The sequence below is a fragment of the Phoca vitulina genome, unplaced genomic scaffold, assembly GCF_004348235.1.
Source record: "Phoca vitulina isolate PV1807 unplaced genomic scaffold, GSC_HSeal_1.0 scaffold15, whole genome shotgun sequence".
NCBI classification, from domain to species: domain Eukaryota; kingdom Metazoa; phylum Chordata; class Mammalia; order Carnivora; family Phocidae; genus Phoca; species Phoca vitulina.
In genome coordinates, this window is record NW_022589718.1 from 5,100,576 (window position 1) to 5,124,105 (window position 23,530).

General features: G+C 37.3%; 2 protein-coding genes across 2 annotated transcripts in view; both read right to left on the reverse strand.

Moving 5' to 3' along the window:
* LOC116637752 (A disintegrin and metallopeptidase domain 3-like) overlaps positions 1-2,869 on the reverse strand; it is a 145,093-nt gene extending 142,224 nt beyond the window's left edge. Inside the window, 2 exon segments of the mRNA XM_032413245.1 lie at positions 2,179-2,261; positions 2,812-2,869. Of these exon segments, the coding sequence (XP_032269136.1) occupies positions 2,179-2,261; positions 2,812-2,869 (141 nt within the window).
* A 19,708-nt stretch (positions 2,870-22,577) lies between these two features.
* Positions 22,578-23,530, reverse strand: part of LOC116637818 (disintegrin and metalloproteinase domain-containing protein 5-like) — a 168,614-nt gene continuing 167,661 nt past the window's right edge. Inside the window, exon 21 of the mRNA XM_032413358.1 lies at positions 22,578-23,170. Within this exon, the coding sequence (XP_032269249.1) occupies positions 23,101-23,170 (70 nt within the window). The 3' untranslated portion in view covers positions 22,578-23,100. The remainder of the gene's footprint in view (positions 23,171-23,530) is intronic.

Consider the following 23,530-nt stretch of genomic DNA (forward strand, 5'->3'; position numbering starts at 1 on the left):
TCCAAATCAAAACCTCAATGAGATACCACCTCACACCAGTCAGAATGGCTAAAATTAACAAGTCAGGAAATGACAGATGTTGGCGGGGATGCGGAGAAAGGGGAACCCTCCTACACTGTTGGTGGGAATGCAAGCTGGTGCAACCACTCTGGAAAACAGTATGAAGGTTCCCCAAAAAGTTGAAAATAGATCTACCCTACGACCCAGCAACTGCACTACTGGGCATGTACCCCAAAGGTTCAAATGTAGTGGTCCAAAGGGTTACATGCAGTCCGATGTTTATAGCAGCAATGTCCACAATAGCCAAACAATGGAAAGAGCCAAGATGTCCATCAACAGATGAATGGATAAAGAAGAGGTGGTATATATATATATATATATACAATGGAATATTATGCAGCCATCAAAAGGAATGACATCTTGCCATTTGCAACGACATGGATGGAACTGGAGGGTATTATGCTGAGCAAAGTAAGTCAATCAGAGAAAGACATGTATCATATGATCTCACTGATATGAGGAATACTTAATCTCAGGAAACAAACTGAAGGTTGCTGGAGTGGTGGGGGGTGGGAGGGATGCGGTGGCTGGGTGATAGACATTGGGGAGGGTATGTGCTATGGTGAACGCTGTGGATTGTGCAAGACTGTTGAATCACAGATCTGTACCTCTGAAACAAATAATACGTTATATGTTAAAAAAAAAAAAGAAGATGTAGGAAAGGTAAAATGAAGGGGGGGAAATCGGAGCGGGAGATGAACCATGAGAGACTATGGACTCTCAGAAACAAACTGAGGGTTCTATAGGGGAGGGGGCTGGGGGGATGGGTTAGCCTGGTGATGGGTATTAAAAAGGGCATGTATTGGGCGCCTGGGTGGCTCAGTTGGTTGGGCGACTGCCTTCGGCTCAGGTCATGATCCTGGAGTCCCGGGATCGAGTCCCGCATCGGGCTCCCTGCTCAGCGGGGAGTCTGCTTCTCCCTCTGACCCTCCCCCCTCTCATGTGCTCTCTCTCTCCTCTCATCCTCTCTCTCAAATAAATAAATAAAATCTTTAAAAAAAAAAAAAAGGGCATGTATTGAATGGAGCACTGGGTGTTATACATAAATAATGAATCATGGAACACTATATCAAACACTAATGATGTAATGTGTGGTGATTAACATTACATAATAAAATAAATAATTAAATAAATAATAAATAAATAAAATCTTTTAAAAAACTACATTTTTAATTTTGACAATGATGTTATATCCATATAATGAGATAATCATGCAGTTATGAAAAATAACGACAAAGCTATATTTATGACCATAAAATAAATTCTAACCTTATAAATAAATTAAAAGCCAATTAGCACACTCATATGTTATTATTAAAAATGTATGTGCAGGAGTGTGCATGTCTCTAAAAATTCATTCTTTCAAATTTACTACCTTTAGAATCCGATCGACATTCACTTTCTTAACAACTCTTTGTGCTCTCTAGATTTAATTTTCCAATTTACATGCTTTACTTTTTAATCAGATAAAATATATTACATTAACAGACATATATGCCTATATATGCAAATATAGGCATGAAGAAATTATATATTGTCTTTTTAAAAATCATCTTATAAGTAAATATTAGTGTGACCTCATTTACATAGAATAAATATTTAAATGATATATTTTCTAGAAAAAAGTCCAGTAGATTATCTATATCATTTTGTGTGATAGGAATTTGGGGTACTTTTTTCTGAGTCAGTTTTTAAAAAGTTGCATAATGTTAATTGGGAAATGAAAAGAAAAATCAAAACGCTTATTTTCATTGAGACAAAATGACTCTTTAACACAGTAATTAGAACAAAAAAATTCAAAGGGATATGCATGAATTGATTTGGGTCAGGTAGTCCAATAAAAATAAAGCACTCATTTTAAAAAAGTGATTTCCACAGGATGCCTGGGTGGCTCAGTTGGTTAAGCATCTGACTCTTGATTTCAGCTCAGATCATAATTTCCCGTCCAGAGATGCAGCCCCCCACCCCATCAACCTCTGCCCTCAGTGGGGAGCCTGCTTAAGATTCTCTTCCTCTGCCTCTGCCCCTCCCCCCCCACTCGCATACACTCTCTCTGTCACAAAAATAAATAAATAATTAATTAATTAATACAAATTAAAAAAATAATTTCTTAATTACATGTGTTTCTGAAACTTCACCATCACTGGTATTTGTCTCAATCTTCCGTGGCACTGTAATTTGTAGAAGCGATGTTTCAGGATCTACAGTAAGGAAAACATGTGTGAGCTTTCCCCAGTGCCTGGCATCTTAATTCTTCGCGTGTCCTGTCACATCATATCACTCTTTGAACTTCCAAGCCCCAACACCCCCCCCCCCCCCCCCCCCACACACACACACACACACACGGCCCACACACAGAGGCAGGCACTCACCCGCCACAGAATCAGACTTCGTACATTCCAGGAAGAGGCTCCCTCCACCATCCATACACTTTGGGTTGAGACCCTACTACCATCCAGAGACTTTGAGACTTGTTGACCTCAGCCCCAGTAGGTGAAGAGGTGCCACCTCCCAGAAGATGCGCGCCCTCTTCTCCAAGTGCGGGGTCAGGCAAGTGAGGGGCAAATGTCCCAGTCCTGCTCCAAGCCTTCCAAGCAGCAGGCCCAGGAGGATCCTGACTCTAAGCGGGCTCTGACAAGATGCTGGGCTCTCCCCAGCCAGACCCGGGGTTCTGGAGCAAGGTTCTGGGGCCCGCCACGCCCAGAGGCTCTGCGACAGGTGGCCCTCTATGGAGCAGGGTCCTTCACTCACGAGGGCCCGCGGAGGTCAGCCGGCCCAGGCCTGAGAGGATCAGCAGGAGAGACAGCATTGCGGGGCCTGCCGGCCTTGCCAAGGTGATGTCTGTTGGCTGCGGAACGGCGGCCGCACGTGCGGGACCTGCGTTCTGGGCGGGTGGGGCTGGGGTCTGAGCCAGAGGCGCGGAGGTGGGGGAAGGGGGCGCGGCTGCTCCGCCCACCCCGTCCCCTCTGCGGACCCGCAGGAGCAGTCGCAGTCGCGGTCGCAGTCGCAGTCACAGTCCCGGGCGCCCACCCACCGCCCGCTGTGCGCAGGAGGCACACGCCAACCTGTGCTGCTGTCTGCGTGGGCTTGGGCTCTATTTTCCAAAATGCGGACATTGGAAACGCATTCAGGGATGATGTAAGGGTCATAAAGTGCATTTTCTCCTCTGGAAATGGGCCATCTGCTGGTGAAGTGCTTGGCAATGTTAATAGTCCACGTCGTAGTTTTTTGGCACAATGGTTGAACTACAGTAGTGAAGGAAAACAGAAAATGGAAACCATATCTACCGCTGGATTTCTAATTTAAGTCTCAGGTCAAAACAAATAAACATACGTGCACACACATGAAGAGTAAAAAAAAAAGTGGTATCTAAATTCTTCAATCGTAGATAACTTTGTTTCTTAGAAAACTCTTTGGTTAAGGAAACTAAATGAAAAGCTAAATATGGAATGGGTGTGTGTATGTGTTTTACTGCCTCAGTATGGTTTTGTAATTGAAGTATCAGGCCAAAAAAAAAGAAAAAGAGAGAGGAAGAAGAAAGAAAGAAAAGGAAAGAAAGAAAGAAAGAAAGAAAGAAAGAAAGAAAGAAAGAAAGAAAAAGAAAGAAAGAAAGAAAGAAAAAGAAGGAAGGAAGGAAGGAAAGAAAGAAAGAAAGAAAGAAAGAAAGAAAGAAAGAAAGAAAGAAAGAAAGAAAGAAAAAGAAAGGAAGGAGAAAAGAAAGGAAAGAAAGAGAAAGAGAGAGGGTGGGAGAGAGGGAGAGAGAGAGAAAGAAGAAAGAAAGAAAGAAAAAGAAAGAAAGAAAGAAGAAAGAAAGAAAGAAGAGAAAGAAAAGAAAGGAGAAAAGAAAGGAAAGAGAGAGGGTGGGAGGGAGGGAGAGAGAGAGAGAAAGGAAGAAAGAAAGAAAGAAAGAAAGAAAGAAAGAAAGAAAGAAAGAAAGAAAGAAAGAAAGGAAGGAAGAAAGAAAGAAAGAAGAAAAGAAAGAAAGAAAGAGAAAGAAATAACAACTATGAAATGATCCTGTAAGAACAACTTTATTTTCCCATAATTTATTTATTCCATTGTGTATAACTTGGCTTCTTAGGAAAATCTGGCTAGTAAAAGGTTAAATGTAAACTTTTTTCCCCATCAGTATGGCAGTCACACATGAGAAGGGAATAACTTGGAAAGAGCATTCATTTTCTGGGTAAATATGCAAGTTGTGACTTGCATAATTTCAGTTTGCAAGGACTTTTTTGCCAGACAGTTCTTGAGTACTCCTTCCGTGGAACACTTCTGCTTATATTCCTTACATAAAATATTTCTGCACAAAATCAAATGATTGTTTTCTCAATTTGTAAGAAGAAAAAAAAAGAAATGGAAAAGGCTAGCCTTTTAAATATATATATATTCCTTTGTAATGATTTTCCCAAATCTAATTTTAGTGTCTATTTATCAAGAAAATATTGGTACAGGAAACAAATGATAACAGAAGGAATTTAACTTAAAAATAGCCAATTCTGCATATTTCATTGAAGTATTTATAGGCTAATCATTTAGTTTGGTTGTGATCCATGTTGTATACTGTATTTATTTAATTTATTTGAATATTTCTATGTATCTTAAAGTTAGTATTTTTATCTTTTTTGCCAAATTATATGAAAATTGATGGGATTAACATACAAAAATTATGTTGCTCTTAAACTTTCTTCCTGATTTTCTATAACCTGATCAAACTTTTTAAGTCTAATATATGTTATTGAAGTATTAATAGATAAATATTAAAAGATTGTTCATGGTTCCACTAAAAATCTCTGTTGTTCAGTCAAGTAACCAAAAGGGGAAATATATATTTATTATCTAAATTCATTCCTGTATTTGCACTGTTGGTATTGACTGCTCATTTTTTGCTGGGCATAATTTACAGGCATTCACATCATTTAAATTTAATTCAACAATTATTTTTTACATGCTTAGTATAAGCCCGAAACCAGACAGATACCAAAATATGTGTGACAACATCCCTGTCTCCCAGTACCTCAGAAAGTAACAGAAAACTGAACGTGTACAAGAGATGCCACAGCTAGAAATGAAAAAATTTTTAGTAGAGGGATATTCAAAGTTCTCTGGGAATACAGCTAAGATAATTTTGTTTTCTTTATAGATATCAAGTGAACCTTACAGGTGGCTGTAACATTTAAGATGTGAGCCATATAGATTTGTATTGATGTTAGTGAATTTTAGGACTTTATTCTTAAATAATTTAATATCATCCAAGAGCTTTAGTGCAAATAAATGATGGATTTTTTTGTTAGAATGGCAACATAATAGTTTGGGGGTGGTGGGATTGAAATGATGAGGACTAGAAACAATAGGTTCATTGAAGGGAATTTTACTTAGTTTAGGCCAAAAATGTCTACAACCTCAGGATTAGAGTGGGAAGAGAAATAAAAGTAGTAAAAATATCAGAGAGATATTTAGGAAGAAAAATCAGCTTGTTGAATAATTTAATGTGGAGGTTGATTAAATGGTTGAAAAGACTAAGCCACTGAGATGAGAGGGACACCAATTTTATTTTATTTTTGTATGGCCTTACCTATAACTTTACAGAAAATTACCTTCAGTTATCATTTTTTTATTTAAACTTTTATTTAAACTAAGTCCCAGTTAGTTAACATACAGTGTAACATTAGTTTCAGGTGTACAGTACAGTGATTCAACACTTTCACACAATACCCAGTCCTTATCACAAGTGCCTTCCTTAATCTCCATCACCTATTTCACATATCCTCCCACCCATCTGCATTCTGGTAACCATCACCTATAGTTAAGAGTCTCTTTCTTGTTTTGCCTCTCTCTTTTTTCCTCTCTGCTCATTTGTTTTGCTTCTTAAATTCCACATATGAGTGAAATCATATGGTATTTCTCTTCCACAGATTGACTTATTTCACTTAGCATTATACTCTTTAGCTCCATCCGTGTTGTTACTAATGAAAAGATTTCATTCTTTTTTATGGCTGAGTGATATTCCATGTATATATAGACCTCTTCTTCTTTATCTATTCATCAGTCAATGGACACGATCTGTTTCCGTAGTTTGGTTGCTATAACATTAGGGTGCATGAATTCCTTTGAATTCATATTTTTGTATTCTTTGGGTAAATACCTATTATGTAATTGCTAGATCATAAGGTATTTCTATTTTTACCTTTTTGAGGAATCTCCATAGTGTTTTCCAGAGTGGCTGCACCAGTTCGCATACCCACCAGCAGTGCAGGAGGGTTCACTTTCTCCACATCCTTCCTCCACTTTCTACATATCCTTGCAAAAGAAACACCTATTGTTTATTGTGCTGTTGATTTTTGCCATTCTGACTGGTGTGAGGTGATATCTCATTGCAGTTTTGATTTGCATTTCCCTAATGATCTCTGATGTTGAGCATCTTTTCATGTGTCTTTTGGCCATCTGTATGTCTTCTTTGGAAAAATGTCTGTTCATGTCGTCTGCTCATTTTCTAATTGGATTCTTCATTTTTGGGGTATTGAGTTGTATAATTTATATATTTTGGATACTAATCTTTTATCAGATATGTCATTAGCAAATATCTTCTCCCATTCCATAGGTTGCCTTTTAGTTTTGTTGAATGTTTCTTTCACTGTGCAGAAGTTTTTATTTTGATGTAGTCGCTTTAGTTTATATTTGCTTTTGTTTCCCTTGCCTCAGGAAACATATCTAGAAAGATGTTGCTATGGCCAATGTCAGAGAAGTTACTGCCTGTGTTCTTCTCTAGGATTTTAATGGTTTCCTGTCTCACATTTAGGTCCTTAGTCCATTTTGAATTTATTTTTGTGTGTGGCATAAGAAAGTAGTCCAGTTTCATTTTTTTGCACGTTGCTGTCTTGTTTTCCCAAAACCATTTGTTGAAGAGGCTTTTTCCCATTGGATGTTCTTTCCTGCTTGGTTGAAGATCAACTGACCACATAGTTGGAGTTAATTTCCTGGTTTTCTATTCTGTTCATTGATCTATGTGTCTATTTTTGTGCAAGTACCATACCCTCTTGATGACTACAGCTTTGTGATATAACTTGAAGTCCAGAATTGTGATACCTCCAGTTTTGTTTTTCTTTTTCAGGATTGCTTTGGCTATTCGGGGTCTTTTGTAGTTCCATACAAATTTCAGGATTGTTTGTTCTAGCTATGTGAAAAATGCTGTTGGTATTTTGAAATGATTACATTTAATGTGTAGGTTGCTTTAGGTAATATAGACATTTTAATAATACTTGTTCTTTTTTATGGTTTTTATTTTTTTATTTTTTTTATTTTATTTTACTATGTTATGTTAGTCACCATACAATACATCATTAGTTTTTGATGTAGTGATCTACGATTCATTGTTTTCGTATAACACCCAGTGCTCCATGCAGTATATGCCCTCCTTAATACCCATTACTGGGCTAACCCATTCCCCCAAGCCCCTCCCTTCTAAAACCCTCAGTTTGTTTCTCAGAGTCCATAGTCTCTCATGGTTCATCTCTCCCTCCGATTTCCCCCCCTTCATTTTTCCCTTCCTTTTCCTAGTGTCCTCCATGCTATTCCTTATGTGTCACAAATAAGTGAAACCATATGATAATTGACTTTCTCTGCTTGACTTCTTTCACTTAGCATAATCTCCAGTCCCATCCATGTTGATGCAAAAGTTGGGTATTCATCCTTTCTGATGGCTGAGTAATATTCCATTGAATATATGGACCACATCTTCTTTATCCACTCATCTGTTGAAGGGCATCTCAGCTCTTTCCACAGTTTGGCTATTGCGGACATTGCTGCTATGAACATTGGGGTGCATATGGCCCTTCTTTTCACTACATCTGTGTCTTTGGGGTAAATACCCAGGAGTGCAATTGCTGGGTCATAAGGTAGCTCTATTTTTAATTTTTTGAGGCACCTCCCCACTGTTTTCCAAAGTGGCTGTACCAACTTGCATTCCCACCAACAGTGTAAGAGGGTTCCCCTTTCTCCACAACCTCTCCAACATTTGTTGTTTCTTGCCTTGTCCATTTTTGTCATTCTAACCATAAGCAAGGAATGTTTTTCCATTCCTTTGTGACATCTTCAATTTCTTTCATTGGTGTTTTATAGTTTTAAGAGCATAGGTCTTTCACCTCTTTGGTTACGTTTGTTCCTAGGTATCTTATGGTTTTTGGTGCAATTGTAAATGGGACTAATTCTTTATTCTCTTTTTCTGCTTCTTCATTATTAGTGTATAGAAATGCAACAGATTTCTGTATGTTGATTTTGTATTTTGCAATTCGTTTATCTGTTCTAGCAATTTTTTGATGGAATCTTTAGGATTCTCTACATATAGTATCATGTCATCTGGAAATAGTGAAAGTTTTTCTTCTTCCTTGTTGACTTCCTTGATGCCTTTTATTTCTTTTTGTTTTCTGATTGCTGAGGCTAGGACTTCCAGTACTATGTTAAATAACAGTGATGAGAGAGGACATTCTTGTCTTGTTCCTGACTGTAAAGGAAAATCTCTCAGTTTTTTCCCATTAGGGATGATATTAACAGTGGGTCTTTCATAGAAGACCTTTATTATGTTGAGATATGTTCCCTCTAAACTTACTTTGTTGAGGGTTTTTATCATGAATGGATATTGTACTTTGTCAAATGATTTTTCTGTATCTATTGAGAGGATCATATGGTTCTTAGCCTTTCTTTTATTAATGTGGTATTTCACATTAATTGATTTGTGAATATTAAAGCACCCCCACAGCCCAGGAAAAAATCCTACTTGATAATGGTGAATGATTTTTTTTAATGTATTGTTTTTGCATCCATTCTCATCAGGGGTATGGGCATGTAGTTCTCTTTTTTAGTGGAGTCTGTGTCTGGTTTAGGAATCAGGGTATTATGCTGACCTCATAACATGAAGTGGGAAGTTTTCCTTTCTCTTCTTTTTTTTTTTGGAATTGTTTGAGAATGATAGACATTAACTCTTCTTTAAATGTTTGGTAAAATTCCTCTGTGAAGCTCTCTGGCCCTAGACTTTTATTTGTTGGGAGGTTTTTGATTACTAACTCAATTTATTTGCTGGTTATTGGTCTGTTCAAGTTTTCTATCTCTTCCTGTTTCAGTTTTGGTAGTTTATATGTTTCTCAGAATTTATCCATTTCCTCCAGGTTGTCCAATTTGTTGGCATATAGTTTTTTCATAATATTTTCTTATAAATGGGGGTACCTGGGTGGCTCAGTCAGTTAAGTGTCTGACTCTTGGTTTTAGCTCAGGTCATGATGTCAGGGTAGTGAGATTGAGCACCCTGTCAGGTTCTGTGCTCAGGGTGGAGTATGCTTGAGATCCTCTCCCTCTCCCTTAACCCCTCCCCCAACTCATACACTCTCTCTCTCCAAAATAAATAACTAAATAATCTTTAAAAAAATATTCTCTTATAATTGTATTTCTGTGGTGTTGGTTATTATTTCTCTTCTCTCATTTGTGATTTTACATATTTGGGGCCTTTCTTTTTTCTTTCTTTTGTTTTTTTAAAGATTTTATTTACTTATTGGAGAGAGAGAGAGAACACAGGGTGAGGAGGGACAGAGGAGAGGGAAAGAGTCCCAAGCAGACTCCACGCTGAGTGCAGAGCCCAATGCAGGTCTTGATCTCATGCTCCTGAGATCATGACCTGAGCTGAAACCAAGAGTTGAACGCTTAACCGCCTGAGCCACCCAGGCACTCCTCTTCTTTTTGATAAGCCTGGTAAGAGGTTTATCAATTTTATTAATTTTTTCCAAAGACCAGCTCCAAGTTTCACTGAACTGTTCTATTGTTTTCTTTAGTTTCTTTATCATTTATTCTGCTCTAATTATTATTTTCTTCCTTCTGCTGGCTTTAGGCTAGCTCCTTTAGGTATAAGGCTAGGTTGTTTGAGATTTTTCTTGCTTCTTGAGGTAGGCCTGTATTGCTATCCCTCTTAGGACCATTTTGCAGCATTTCAAAGGTTTTGGACTATGGTGTTTTCATTTTCATTTGTTTCCATGTATTTTTTTTTATTTCTTGTTTAGTAGTATGTTGTTTAACCTCCATGTATTTGTGGTCTTCCCAAATTTTTTCTTGTGGTTGACTTCTAGTTTCATAGCATTGTGGTCACAAAAGGTGCATGCTTTGACTCCAATCTTTTTGCATTTGTTGAGACCTGTTTCATGACCTAATATGTGATGTATTGTGGAGAATGTTCTATGTTCACTTGAAAAGAATGTATATTCTTCTGTTTTAGGATCTAATGTTCTGAATATATCTGTTAAGTCCATTTTTCCAATTTGTCATTTAAAGCCATTGTTTCTTTGTTTATTTTCTGCTTAGATAATCTGTCCATTGATGTAAGTGGGGTGTTAAAGTCCCCTACTATTGTTGTATTATATTCAATGAGTTCCTTTATGTTTGTTCTTAGTTGTTTTATATATTTGGGTGCTCCCATGTTGGGGCATAAATATTTACAATTGTTATATCTTTATGTTGGATTGTCACTTTTATGATTATATAGTGCCCTCCTTTGTCTCTTGTTACATTCTTTGTTTTAAAGTCTAGTTTTTCTGATATAAGTATTGTTACTCCAGCTTTCTTCTGACATCAATTTGCATGATAAATGTTTCTCAATCCTCTTACTTTCAATCTTTAGGTGTCTTGAGTTCTAAAATGAATCTCTTGTAGATAGCATATAGATGGGTCTTGTTTTTTTATCCATTCTGACACCCTATATCTTCTGATTGGAGAGTGTAGTCTTTTAACATTCAAAGTAACTATTGATAGATATGTATTTATTGCCATTTCATTCTTGTTTTGTCATTATTTCTGGAGATTTTCTTGTCTTTGTCACTTTGGTCTCTCCTTTCCACTGAAAAAGTTACCTGTAATATTTCTTGCAGGGTTGGTTTAAAGCATACCACTACAAGAAATTATCAAATTACTGGGGAAGAAAGCAAGAGAGCAAAAAAGAAACAAAGGATATATCTTTTCTGTATCTTTTCATTTTTCTTTGTGTGTTCTTTTCAATTTCTTTCATCAATGTCTTATGGTTTTCAGAGTATAGGTCTTTCACTTCCTTGGTTAAGTGTATTCCTGGGTCTTTTATTCTATTGATACCATTGTAATGGAATTATTTTCTTAATTTCTCTTTCTGATAGTAAGTAGAGGAAGATTGTGTGTGTGTGTGTGTGTGTGTGTGTGTGTGTGTGTGTGTGTTTACCCTCCTATTGAGATCTTTCATAAAATAAAACTTTTAAATTTGGATGAAATATAATTTATTGTTATTTTTGTATGTGTTGAGTTTATGATGTTATGATTAGGAGCTCTTCACAAACCTCTTTATCCCAAAGGTTTCTTCTTTCTATTTCCCTTAAGTTTTGATATTTTCTCCTCAAAATCTCTTCAAACTAACAAGTTCAGAAAGGTTGCAGTAATAAGAGATCAACACACAAAGTTAATTGCATTTCTACTACCACAAATGTGTGAAAATAGATATTGAAGTTTATAATTTCTAGGAAAACTAATATACTCTTTGGCTTCTATATGCAGAAAATTTTAAAATACTGATTAAAGAAACCAAAGAAAACCAAATAAATGGAAAGACATGTTCATGAGTTGGAACATTTAACATAGTAAAGAGGTAAATTGTCTGCAGGTTTGATATAATTCTTATTAAAATTGCAGCAACTGCTTTGTAGACATAGACAAGCTAAGTATAAAATGTACATGAAAATGCCAAGGATCTAGAATAGTTAAAACAATCTTGAGAAAGATGAGTAAAGTAAACACTGTACTTGATGTTGTCTTACTATATAACCATAGTTATCAAAGCAGTATAGTACTGGCTGGGGGATAGATACTAGAACAGTTGAATGGAGTAGAGAACCTAGAAATAAATCTACATGAATATGCCCAGTTGGTTTTTAACAAAATTTCTAAAGCAATTGAATGGAAAAATTATAGCCTTTAAATAAATGGTGCCACAGCAATTAAGCATCCATACACAAAAGAATCCTGGACTTATATCTCATACCTTATATAAAATTAGATAAAATTTGACCCAAGAGATAAGTGTAAAATGTAAAACTACAAAACTTTTGAAGAAAAACTTAACAGAAAATACTTGTGATATAGGACTAGTCAAAAAGTTCTTAGCTTTAACACCAAAACCACAGCACATAAGAGGAAAAATAGATTTGACTTTATTAAATTTTAAAATATACACTTTGTAAGAAACCCTGTTGAGAAGATTTAAAAAACTAAAATTCAGACTGGAAGAAAATAGTTTCAGACTGAATATCTAATGTAGGACACTTATCTAGAGTATAAAAGAACCTCAAACAAGTCACCAAAGTAACCAAAAGTGAAATAAAAAAAATATTTTAAGACAAATGAAATGTTTCAAAACTTATGGATGCCACAAAAACAGTTGTAAGAAGGAAGTTCATAGCAATAAATGCCTACCTCAAGAAACAAGAAAAATATCAAGTAAACAACCTAACTTAGCACATAAAGAAAATAAAGGACAAATTAAGCCCAAAGTTAGTAGAAGGAAGTAAATAATAAAGATCAGAGTAGAAAAAAATGATGTAGAGACTAAAAAGGCAATAGAAAAGGTCAATGAATGCAAGAGCTGGTTCCTTGAAAAGATTTTATAATCAGACAAACCTTTAGCAAGACTTACCAAGAAAAACAGAGATGACTCAAATAAATAAAATCATAAATGAAAGAGGAGAAGTTAAAACTGGTATCACAGAAATACAAAGGATCATAAGAGACTACCATTAACAATTATATGCCAACAAATTGAACAACCTAGAAGAAATGGGTAAGTTCCTAGAAGCTACAACCTTCCAAGACTGAATCATGAAGAAATAGAAAATCTGAATGCACCAAATACTATTAAGGAGATTGAATCAATAATATCCTCCCAACAAAGGCCTGGGACCAGATGGCTTTTCTGTTGAATTCTACTAATCATTCAAAGAACAATTAAAACCCATATTTCTCAAACTCTTCCAAAAAATAGAAGAGGAGGAAACATTTCCAAATGTATTTTATGAGGCCCACATTACCCTGATAACAAAATCAGATGAGAACACCACAAGAAAATAAAATTATATATATACAATATACCGTATATATACAATATACAGTCAACTAATCTTTGGAAAAGCCAAGAATACCCATTGTTGTAAAGGTAGTGTCAACAAATAGTGTTTGGAAAACTGAATATCCACAAATACTTAATTGCAAGACCTAAAATTGTAGCCTTCTAGCATAAGGAAAAACTTCATAACAACAGTCATGGCTATGACATATTTATATTTATATTAATTTATATATATAAAAATTATAATATATATAATTAGCAATAAATTATATATTTATAATTATAATATAAATAAATTTAATTTATATTTATATTAATTTTTATATCTATATATATTGATATAGATTAATATCAATATCCCTGATATAGATGCAAAAATCCTCAACAAAACATTATCAAACAAAATTCAACAGTACATTAAAAGGATCATACACTATGATCAAGTGGAATTTATTCCAGGGATGTAAGGATGTTCAACATCCACAAATCAATCAATGTCATACACCACATTAACAAAATGAATAATAAAAATCATATAACCATCTCAATAGATGCAGAAAAAGCACTTGACAAAATTCAACATCCATTTTTTTATAAAAACTCAACAAAGGGGGTATAGAGAAAACATACCTCAACATAATAAAGGCCATATATGACAAGCCCGTACCTAATATCATACCTATAAGTGAAAAGCTGAAAGCTTTTCCTCTGAGATCAGAAATAAGATAAGGATGCCCATTCTTGCCAGTTATATTCAACCTTGTACTGCAATTCCTAGCAAGAGAAATTAGGCAAGAAAAAGAAATAGAAAGCATAAAAGTCAAAAAGGAAGAAGTAAAATTGTTTCTGTTTTCAGATAATATGACCCTATATATAGAAAACCCCAGAGATTCAAAAACAAAAAACAAAAATCTGGCAGAATAATAACCAAATGCAGCAAAGTTGTAGGATACAAAATCAACATACAAAAATCAGTTGTGTTTTTACATACAATCAACAATCAAAAAGGAAATTCAGAAAAAAATCTCTTTTACAATAGCATCAAAAGGAATGAAATACTTAGAAATAAGTTTAAGCAATAAGGTGACAGACTTGTACACTTAAACTAGAAAATATTGCTGAAAGAAGTTAAGGCAAAAATAAATGGAAAGACATTTCATGCTTATGGATTTTAAGATTTAATATTGTTAAAATATCTATATTACCCAAAGTGAGCTACAGATTCGACACAATTCCTATCCAATTCTAATGCTATTTTGTTACAAAAATAGAAAAAACAATCCTAAAATTCATATGGAACCAATGAGCTTTAGGAACCAAAACAATCTTGAGAAATAGAAACAAAGCAGGAGGCCTCATGCTTCCTGATTTGAAAACATAAAAAAGCTACAGTAATTGAACAGTATGGTACTGGCATAAAGAGAGACACATAAACCAACAATACAGAAGAAAGAGCCCAGAAGTCATCTCACACATATACAATCAACTAATCTTTGGAAAAAGAGCCAAGAATACCCATTGTTGTAAAGGTAGTGTCAACAAATAGTGTTTGGAAAACTGAATATCCACAAATACTTAATTGCAAGACCTAAAATTGTAGCCTTCTAGCATAAGGAAAAACTTCATAACAACAGTCATGGCTATGACACCAAAAGCAAGTCAACAAGAGCAAAAATAAACAAGTGAAACTATATTAAACTAATAAGCTTCTGCACAGAGAAAAAGAAAGAAATTAAAGGAAGGAAGGAAGGAAGGGAGGGAGGGAGGAAGGGAGGAAGATGTATAGGTATGATATTATAAGATTTTATTTATTTACTTATTTGATAGAAAGAGAGAGCACATTCAGGAGGAGCTGCAGGCAGAGGGAGAGGGAGAAGCAGACTCTCCACTGAGTAGGAAGCCTGATGTGGGGCTCAATCCCAGGACCCTGGGATCATGACCTGAGCCAAAGGCAGACACTTAACCAATTGAGCCACCCAGGTGTCTTAAGATACATATGAGATTTATTTTAGAATTGTCTCATGTGGTTATGGGGGCCAAGAAGTCCCATGATCAGTCATCTGCAAGCTGGAGAACCAGGGAAGCTGGTGTTATAATCAGTGTCTGATGAGTCTGAAGACCTGAGAATCAGGTGCTGATGATGTAAGCCCTTTATCTGAGTCCTTAAGAACAAGGATTACTGATGTCCAAAGGCAGGAAAAGAGGGTATGTTCAGCTCAAGCAGAGAGTAAATTCACCCTTCCTCTACCTTTTTGTTCTATTCAGATACCTAGGAAAAATGTTTTACCACCTACAGACATCTTATAGCCCAGTCAAACTGACACATAAAATTAATCATCACAGAAATTATCACATTATTATAGAATATCTCATTCAATCTGGTGCTTCAATTTCACATTTAGAAAGCTGTTCAAAGATATCAGTGGCATTCCTATACACCAACAACAAGACAGAAGAAAGAGAAATTAAGGAGTCGATCCCATTTACAATTGCACCCAAAACCATAAGATACCTAGGAATAAATCTAACCAAAGAGGCAAAGGATCTGTACTCAGAAAACTATAAAATACTCATGAAAGAAATTGAGGAAGACACAAAGAAATGGAAAAACGTTCCATGCTCATGGATTGGAAGAACAAATATTGTGAACAGGTCAATGCTACTTAGAGCAATCTACACATTCAATGCAATCCCCATCAAAATACCATCCACTTGTTTCAAAGAAATGGAACAAATAATCCTAAAATTTGTATGGAACCAGAAAAGACCCCGAATAGCCAGAAGAATGTTGAAAAAGAAAAGCAAAGCTGGCGGCATCACAATTCTGGACTTCCAGCTCTATTACAAAGCTGTAATCATCAAGACAGTATGGTACTGGCACAAAAACAGACACAAAGATCAATGGAACAGAATAGAGAGCCCAGAAAAGGACCCTCAACTCTATGGTCAACTAATCTTTGACAAAGCAGGAAGGAATCCTATGGAAAAAAGATAGTCTCTTCAACAAATGGTGTTAGGAAAATTGGACAGCCACATGCAGAAGAATGAAACTGGACCATTTCCTTACACCACACACAAAAATAGACTCCAAATGGTTGAAAGACCTCAATGTGAGACAGGAGTCCATCAAAATCCTAAAGGAGAACACAGGCAGCAACCTCCTCAACCTGAGCCACAGCAACTTCTTCTTAGAAACATCACCAAAGGCAAGGGAAGCAAGGGCAAAAATGAACTATTGGGACTTCATCAAGATAAAAAGCTTTTACACAGCAAAGGAAACAATCAACAAAACCGTAAGACAACCGACAGAATGGAGAAGATATTTGCAAATGACATATCAGATAAAGGGCTAGTATTCAAAATCTATAAAGAACCTATGAAACTCAACACCCAAAGAACAAATGATCCAATCAAGAAATGGGCAGAAGACATGAACAGACATTTTCCCAAAGAAGACATCCAAATGGCCAATAGACACATGAAAAAGTGCTCAACATCGCTCGGCATCAGGGAAAACCAAATCAAAACCTCAATGAGATACCACCTCACACCAGTCAGAATGCCTAAAATTAACAAGTCAGGAAATGACAGATGCTGGCGAGGATGCAGAGAAAGGGGAACCCTCCTACACTGTTTGTGGGAATGCAAGCTGGTACAGCCACGCTGGAAAACAGTATGGAGGTTCCCCAAAAAGTTGAAAATAGAGCTACCCTATGATCCAGCAATTGCACTACTGGGTATTTACCCCAAAGATACAAATGTAAGGATCCGAAGGGGTACGTGCACCCCGAAGTTTATAGCAGCAATGTCCACAATAGCCAAACTGTGGAAAGAGCCAAGATGTCCATCAACAGATGAATGGATAAAGAAGATGTGGTCCATATATACAATGGAATATTATGCAGCCATCAAAAGGAATGAAATCTTGCCATTTACAATGATGTGGATGGAACTGGAGGGTATTATGCTGAGCGAAATAAGTCAATCAGAGAAAGACATGTATCATATGACGTCACTGATATGAGGAATTCTTAATCTCAGGAAACAAACTGAGGGTTGCTGGAGTGGTGGGGGCTGGGAGGATGGGTTGGCTGGGTGATAGATATTGGGGAGGGTATGTGCTATGGTGAACACTGTGGATTGTGTAAGACTGTTGAATCACAGATCTGTACCTCTGAAACAAATAATACATTATATGTTAAAAAAAAAAAAAGAAGAAGAGGAACAAGATAGCAGGAAGGGAAGAATGAAGGGGGGGAAATTGGAGGGGGAGATGAACCATGAGAGACTATGGATTCTGAAAAATAAACTGAGGGTTCTAGAGGGGAGGGGGGTGGGGGGATGGGTTAGCCTGGTGATGGGTATTAAAGAGGGCACGTACTGCATGGAGCACTGGGTGTTATACACAAACAATGAATCATGGAACACTACATCAAAAACTAATGATATAATGTATGGTGATTAACATAACATAATAAAACAAACATATGGGAAAATATTATCATTGTACTATCATCTTAAAGTCTGTGCTCTTGAGTGTGATTTCTATGTGGAATTTTGGCCAATAAACCTCAGGACTTGAGGTTTGCTAGGACTTGAGAAAAAAAAGAGAAAGCTGTTCAAGAGGTCTATGAGGCTAAGTGGCACAGTATGAGAAACAATCAGTGGATCTCATGGTCGTGGGCTCGTTCCCACAATTTCTTCACTATGAAGTGGTTCCCTGGGTCAGATGCTATGCAATGTGGGAGTCTATGCCTATGGATTCCATTATATTACTGGTTATATCAGTAATCCCGTATACAGTAGTGCCAGCCAAGGTTCTGCAGGTAGGAAAGGTGAACAAATAATTAAACAAAATTAATAGAACAAACCTCTGGCCTTTCCAGGATGGAAGAAGTTCTGACATGATTAACTTGTCGCCAAGTTGCTTTCCTCAAAAAAAAAAAAGTGCTAAATTGGAGCTTAATATTGGTCTCTGCAATACAAGTTTGACATTTAGAGGCAGCAGTAACTGTATTTGCTTCAGTAAGTAGAAATATAGGTATTAGGCCTATACATAGCTACCAAGGCCATGCTGTTTATATGCCCATCATGACACTCCTGGTGTTTAGTGCCTTTCTGGTTATGAATGTTTTCTGGTGGGTATTAATATGTGATACAAAAATATTAACACTTTGTACCTACTCCCATATGTGGGAGTACCCACATGCCTCTACACCAGACCTCCTTGTCTCCAATGTTTTAGTACTTTTCAGGCCCATTACCAGAAGGCCAGAAGGCCAGGTTATTTATTGCCTCTCAGATTTGAATTCACTATTCAATACCTGCTCTGCAATAATGGATTGAATTCTAAATATTTTATCCATTACAAGTGAGGGTGATGCTAAACCTTGCCATTAGAGGACACCAAGAGGCACATTGAGGAAAGAAGAGATTCCTCTGGAGTGTATTGTGTTTTACTTTTGCCTATTCCTGCTGCACAGGGAATGTGAACATGGATGTAAACTATTACTGATGTGAATGGAAAACAATATATTCCCCAAATCAGTGGCCACATACCATGTGCTTGAGATTTTATTAATCGCTTCCAGAAATGGTACTACATCTGACACATTGATTGGAATTAGGTATACAGTTGACCCTTAGACAACACAAGTTTGAACTTCTCAGGTCCACTGATATGCAGATTTTTTTCAATAAATATATGTACAGTAGTGTAAATGTATCTTCTCTTCCTTATAATTTTCTTAACCACACTTTTTTCTCTAGCTTACTTTATTGAAAGAATACAGTATATAACACATATAACATACAAAATACTTATTAGTCAATGTTCATGTTATAAGTAAGGCTTCTGGTCAACAGGAGGCTATTAGTAGTTAAGTTACAGGGGAGACAAAAAAGTTACACATAGATTTTTAACCATGAAGAGGGGGTTCAGCACCCCTAACCCCCGTGCCCTTCAAGGGTGAACTGTATTGTTAGATACGGCAGCATTAGTCTGATCATTTATCAGGTTCCATCTGGTTTCCGCCGGGACCAGACTGACAAATTAAACAAAAATATGATGGATACCACCACCCTTGCATTTTAACAGTGATACTAATTTCCACTACCTCCTGTCCCCAAGATATGTTCGTTTTTTGTTTTTGAGTATAGTTGACACAGAATATTATATTAGTTTCAGGTGTACAACATGGTGATTCAACAACTCTATGTGCTGTGCTATGCTCACCACATGTGTAGCTAACATCTGTCACCATACAAGATATGTTGTTTTTGATTTACTATCTTGGCCAGTGGGGGATGGTGTGAGTCAGGGGTTTACTTTTGGTCTTTTCTACTAGGAGAGCTTTTACTCCACAGGTCAAGAATTCAATGTGGGATTACTCCAACTGTATATCAATTCCAGGTATGCAATAGAGAACTGGGGAAATGACCAATGGACTTATCTATAGACCCAGGAGGCAACTGTGAGCCAGACTTTAGCCAAGAACCAATTTATTACCTGGTTCTCCTAGGCTCAAATCCAACAGGTGCTGATGATACTTTGAGTATCAAAATCAACCCAGAATTTGTGTCAATTGTCCTCAAAATATATTGTCAGTCCCCTTCTGCCAGTGTACAGACACTTGAGTAATTGGCGTTAGTTTCCTTTAGGGAAAGACGGGAGGAATCACGACAGTTTATACTTTCCATGGAGTTGAGGATCTTCCCAACAAGGAATCAAGCCATATTCTCAGTCCATGGGTTTCATATTCAGGTCTGGGAACTGACACTCAGGGATTGTGATTTTTTACTGGAGAGACAATCCTTGGTCTCCTGTTGTTCTTGCTTTCTCTTCATTATTGATGTAAGCAATTCCCTAGTTGGCTGCCAATCTATTTTGCATCTAAAAAGCCTCAGTCCTCTATTTACTGTCTGCAAAACTACCTGTGAGTCAAGTCCCCTTGGCTGTTCCTCCACCCATACTGATCACAACGGTAATTATGACCTCTTGGATTCTGGCAGCTAAGCATTACCCCCCGGCCAGCACATCACCATCTGTGTTATGACAGGATTTAATCCTAAGTATTGGCCTAGGAGTCAGAAGAAGAGATGGGAAACTCCTACGGGATAGTGGAGGCACCTATTGCCTTGCGGGGAAGAAATTTCTGCAGCATCTTCAAGCACAGTGGCTTCCAATCACTGAGCAGAGGAGGTGGGTGTAAGAGAATCAACATCTTCAGTGGCATACATCCAGATGTCCTCTTTCCTGTTTCCAGGATCTCAGGTTTTTCCCACAGCACCCTGACCTTAGCCTAACAGAGCTCCTTTGGCTGAGTATTCAGATGTCTCTGGAACTTGCAAGTGTAACACATAAATTTTCTGCCTGCCATTCACCTGTGTCTGACATGCAACAATGTCTGATAAAGGCCTCTTTATAAGTACCACTGGCACTTTATGGCTCGTAGGTATAGGGAGTAACTGCTTGGCAACAGCCTCCGATCTCTTATCACCCTTCTACAGGGCATCAACAAAACTTAGCAGTAATCAGCGAACTCCACTGACTTTAAATGCCTGCTTTATTGCATCTCTACCACCACATTCTCCTCTAGTGGGCTGTTTTCCCTTGTCCCCATGAAATTTTTAGAATTGTACTGCCACCTTGTGGTAGGGACTATCTGCGCCCTTTTTTCCGACGAGGATCCTGTCCTCCTTGCTTCCAGACCAAATCCGCATCTTGCTACCAATTTACTTATAACACTTTCAGTATTACTTGTTTTATTCTGGATCTTCTGAGAAGCAGATGCCAGGACAGGACTAAATGCACATTGATTTTATTAGGAGGAAAGCCACTGTGAAAAATGGGGAGAAAGATGAAAAAGCCGAGAAAGCTGGCTGACATGGAGTAAGTCCAACCCCAAGGGAAGGTGAGAGGGAGATAAAATTGAGCAGTAGCAGCCTGAGATTCACACACTTTAAGGAAGATCTATTCAATGTAGGGAAGTTTCAGCGGGACTGTTGGGGAGTTCTTAAGCCAGAGGCAGCTGTCAGAGGAGTCCTGAGTCATCCAGGATGCCCTTTCTTCATATCTCTATCAAGATTCTACTATCAGTTAGAATCATGGGCAGGGTGGCCTTGACAAAAATGTGCAGCAGCTCAGACCCTTTACCATTCATGCTCCTTGTAGTAGGAGGACTGTAAGGAACATTCTTGTGGCCATCACTCATGACACTCAGTTTATGCACATATGTGCACCCAGGGTGCCCAACTTTTAGAAATGGCTATAGGCCTTGTCAATGCAGCAATGGCACCTTTCCAATGTCCATGTACCTCAGAAATTTGTTTAGCATCCAACTCACAAACTAGCAAACTGATACTACAGGGACTTGTGAGTGAAGGGATCAGAGGGAAGCCTTAGCCAAATCAATGACCACAGCCTTGTCAGAGGGTGCTTTAGAAGGTCTTCCATCCTGGGACCTATGGCAGGCTTATATCAAGTCACAGATGTCACAACCTTAGTTTTTTCCATTTCATATGTGGTAGGGACAGTAATGCTCACCAAATATTCCACAAGTTCTCCTGATGTTTTTCAGCCTCCTTTTAAGTTAGGGTTATGTGACTCGATTGAGGCAATGCACCATGAGAATAAATTATTTGTATCTCTGCCAGTTAGATGTATAGTGGACAGGTATGTGTTTTCCACACTTTCTTCAGTTTTGTTGGCAATCATGGAGTCATGTGTTAAGAATATAGAGCTGCAAGACTGAAGAAGCCTGGAGGGCTAGTCATCAAACAGAGGACAGACTTGGCTGTCCAGAAAAAGTACTGTACCTGCACAAGATGACATAAATCATCATAGAATTTAACACGGTAGAGGTAAGTGATCATTCTTCCAGAGTAATTCCAGAAAAATGTCAGGTATCAAAACCTGTCTGCAATAGACTTTAAGCCATGAGGAAATGGTGCTGCATTTTGATTTCTGAGAACTTACATCTATTACTAAATGAAGAGTTCATACGACAGTGTATCAGCATAACAGCACATATTTTGACCGATACAGAATTACTAAGCCCTGCGTTTCCTAAATAGGAATAAATATCCTAAAAGTATTACACGACTGCATGGTTTCCAAATTTTCATTGGCCTTTCACACAATTTGTATGGAATTATGAGTAATAGAGATGTTTTCTCCAGGAGACACAACATTTTATTTCAGCAGCACCCACCTAGCTACAGCATCCATCTCCTTTTCAAATCCAAAAACAAAATAATTTTCCTGCAAGACATTTCTACTCTATCTTTGCTGGATCATATGGTAGTTCAAGTTCTAATTTTTTGAGGAACTATCATAATTTTTTTTCTATAACAGCTTCACCATTTTGTATTCCCATCAACAGTGTGCAACAGTTCCAATTTCTCCACACCTTCACCAAAACTTGTCTATTTTTTTTTTTAGGAGAGCAAAATTTCTTGCCAGCTGGTATGAACTGGCTCTAGCACACCACTGCCAAGGTTGCTGGTAAAGAGGAAGATCCAGGTTCTGTAGGTCCCAAACTATATAAAACTTGATGAACTCTGAGAAAAAGAATACAAAATTTAAGGTCCTAACTTTGAAAAGAGGCCTATTCAAGTAAGTGGCCCTGATGCTTTTCCTTCCTTAGCTCCGTGATAAATCTACTCTTGGTAAACAAGTGTCTCAAGAGGCTAAAGTGGATATACAGCTTTCAAAGAGGAGAAGCAGTTAACAAGAGGAGACTGAGTCAGTACCACTGGGGCAAGTCACAGGCTAGCTGAAAGCTAGGAGTTCTGAAGAGGAGGGAGGTTGGACCAAAGGAGGAAGATTCAGGTCAACCTAAGGAGCATAAGGGGAAATGGGACCCTCTATCCTTGGGTCATGAGACTGAAATAGCAGCGCCTCTTGGCATCATGAGATGAGGATCTTAAGCTGCTTTCACCTGATTCAGAGCTTCTTCTGGATTCAAGTTGCAGTGGATAGGGTGGAAGTTGATACTGAAAATACAGAGAAAACATCAGACATAATTTAGGTGATTCAAGGGCAGATGATTTATTATTTCATATTTTAAACCCTCAGCAGTGACAACAGAGATGAGGGTGAAATTATTTTTCCCTTCTTGGTTTAGGTCAGTTTCTGATGACTTATTTGGTAATGTCCTTCTTCCAGGCCAAGGTTGTTAGAGACTGTTGCTGTAAGAGAAAACAAAATAAAACACAACACAAACAAAGTGCCACTGTTGCTTTATTTTTTCTTTTTATTTCTTTTTTTTTTTTTTTAGCACTAATATAGGTAATTTAAAGGGCATGGTTAACTGAAGGGAAAGGATCAGGAAAATAAAAATTAATTCCAGAAAA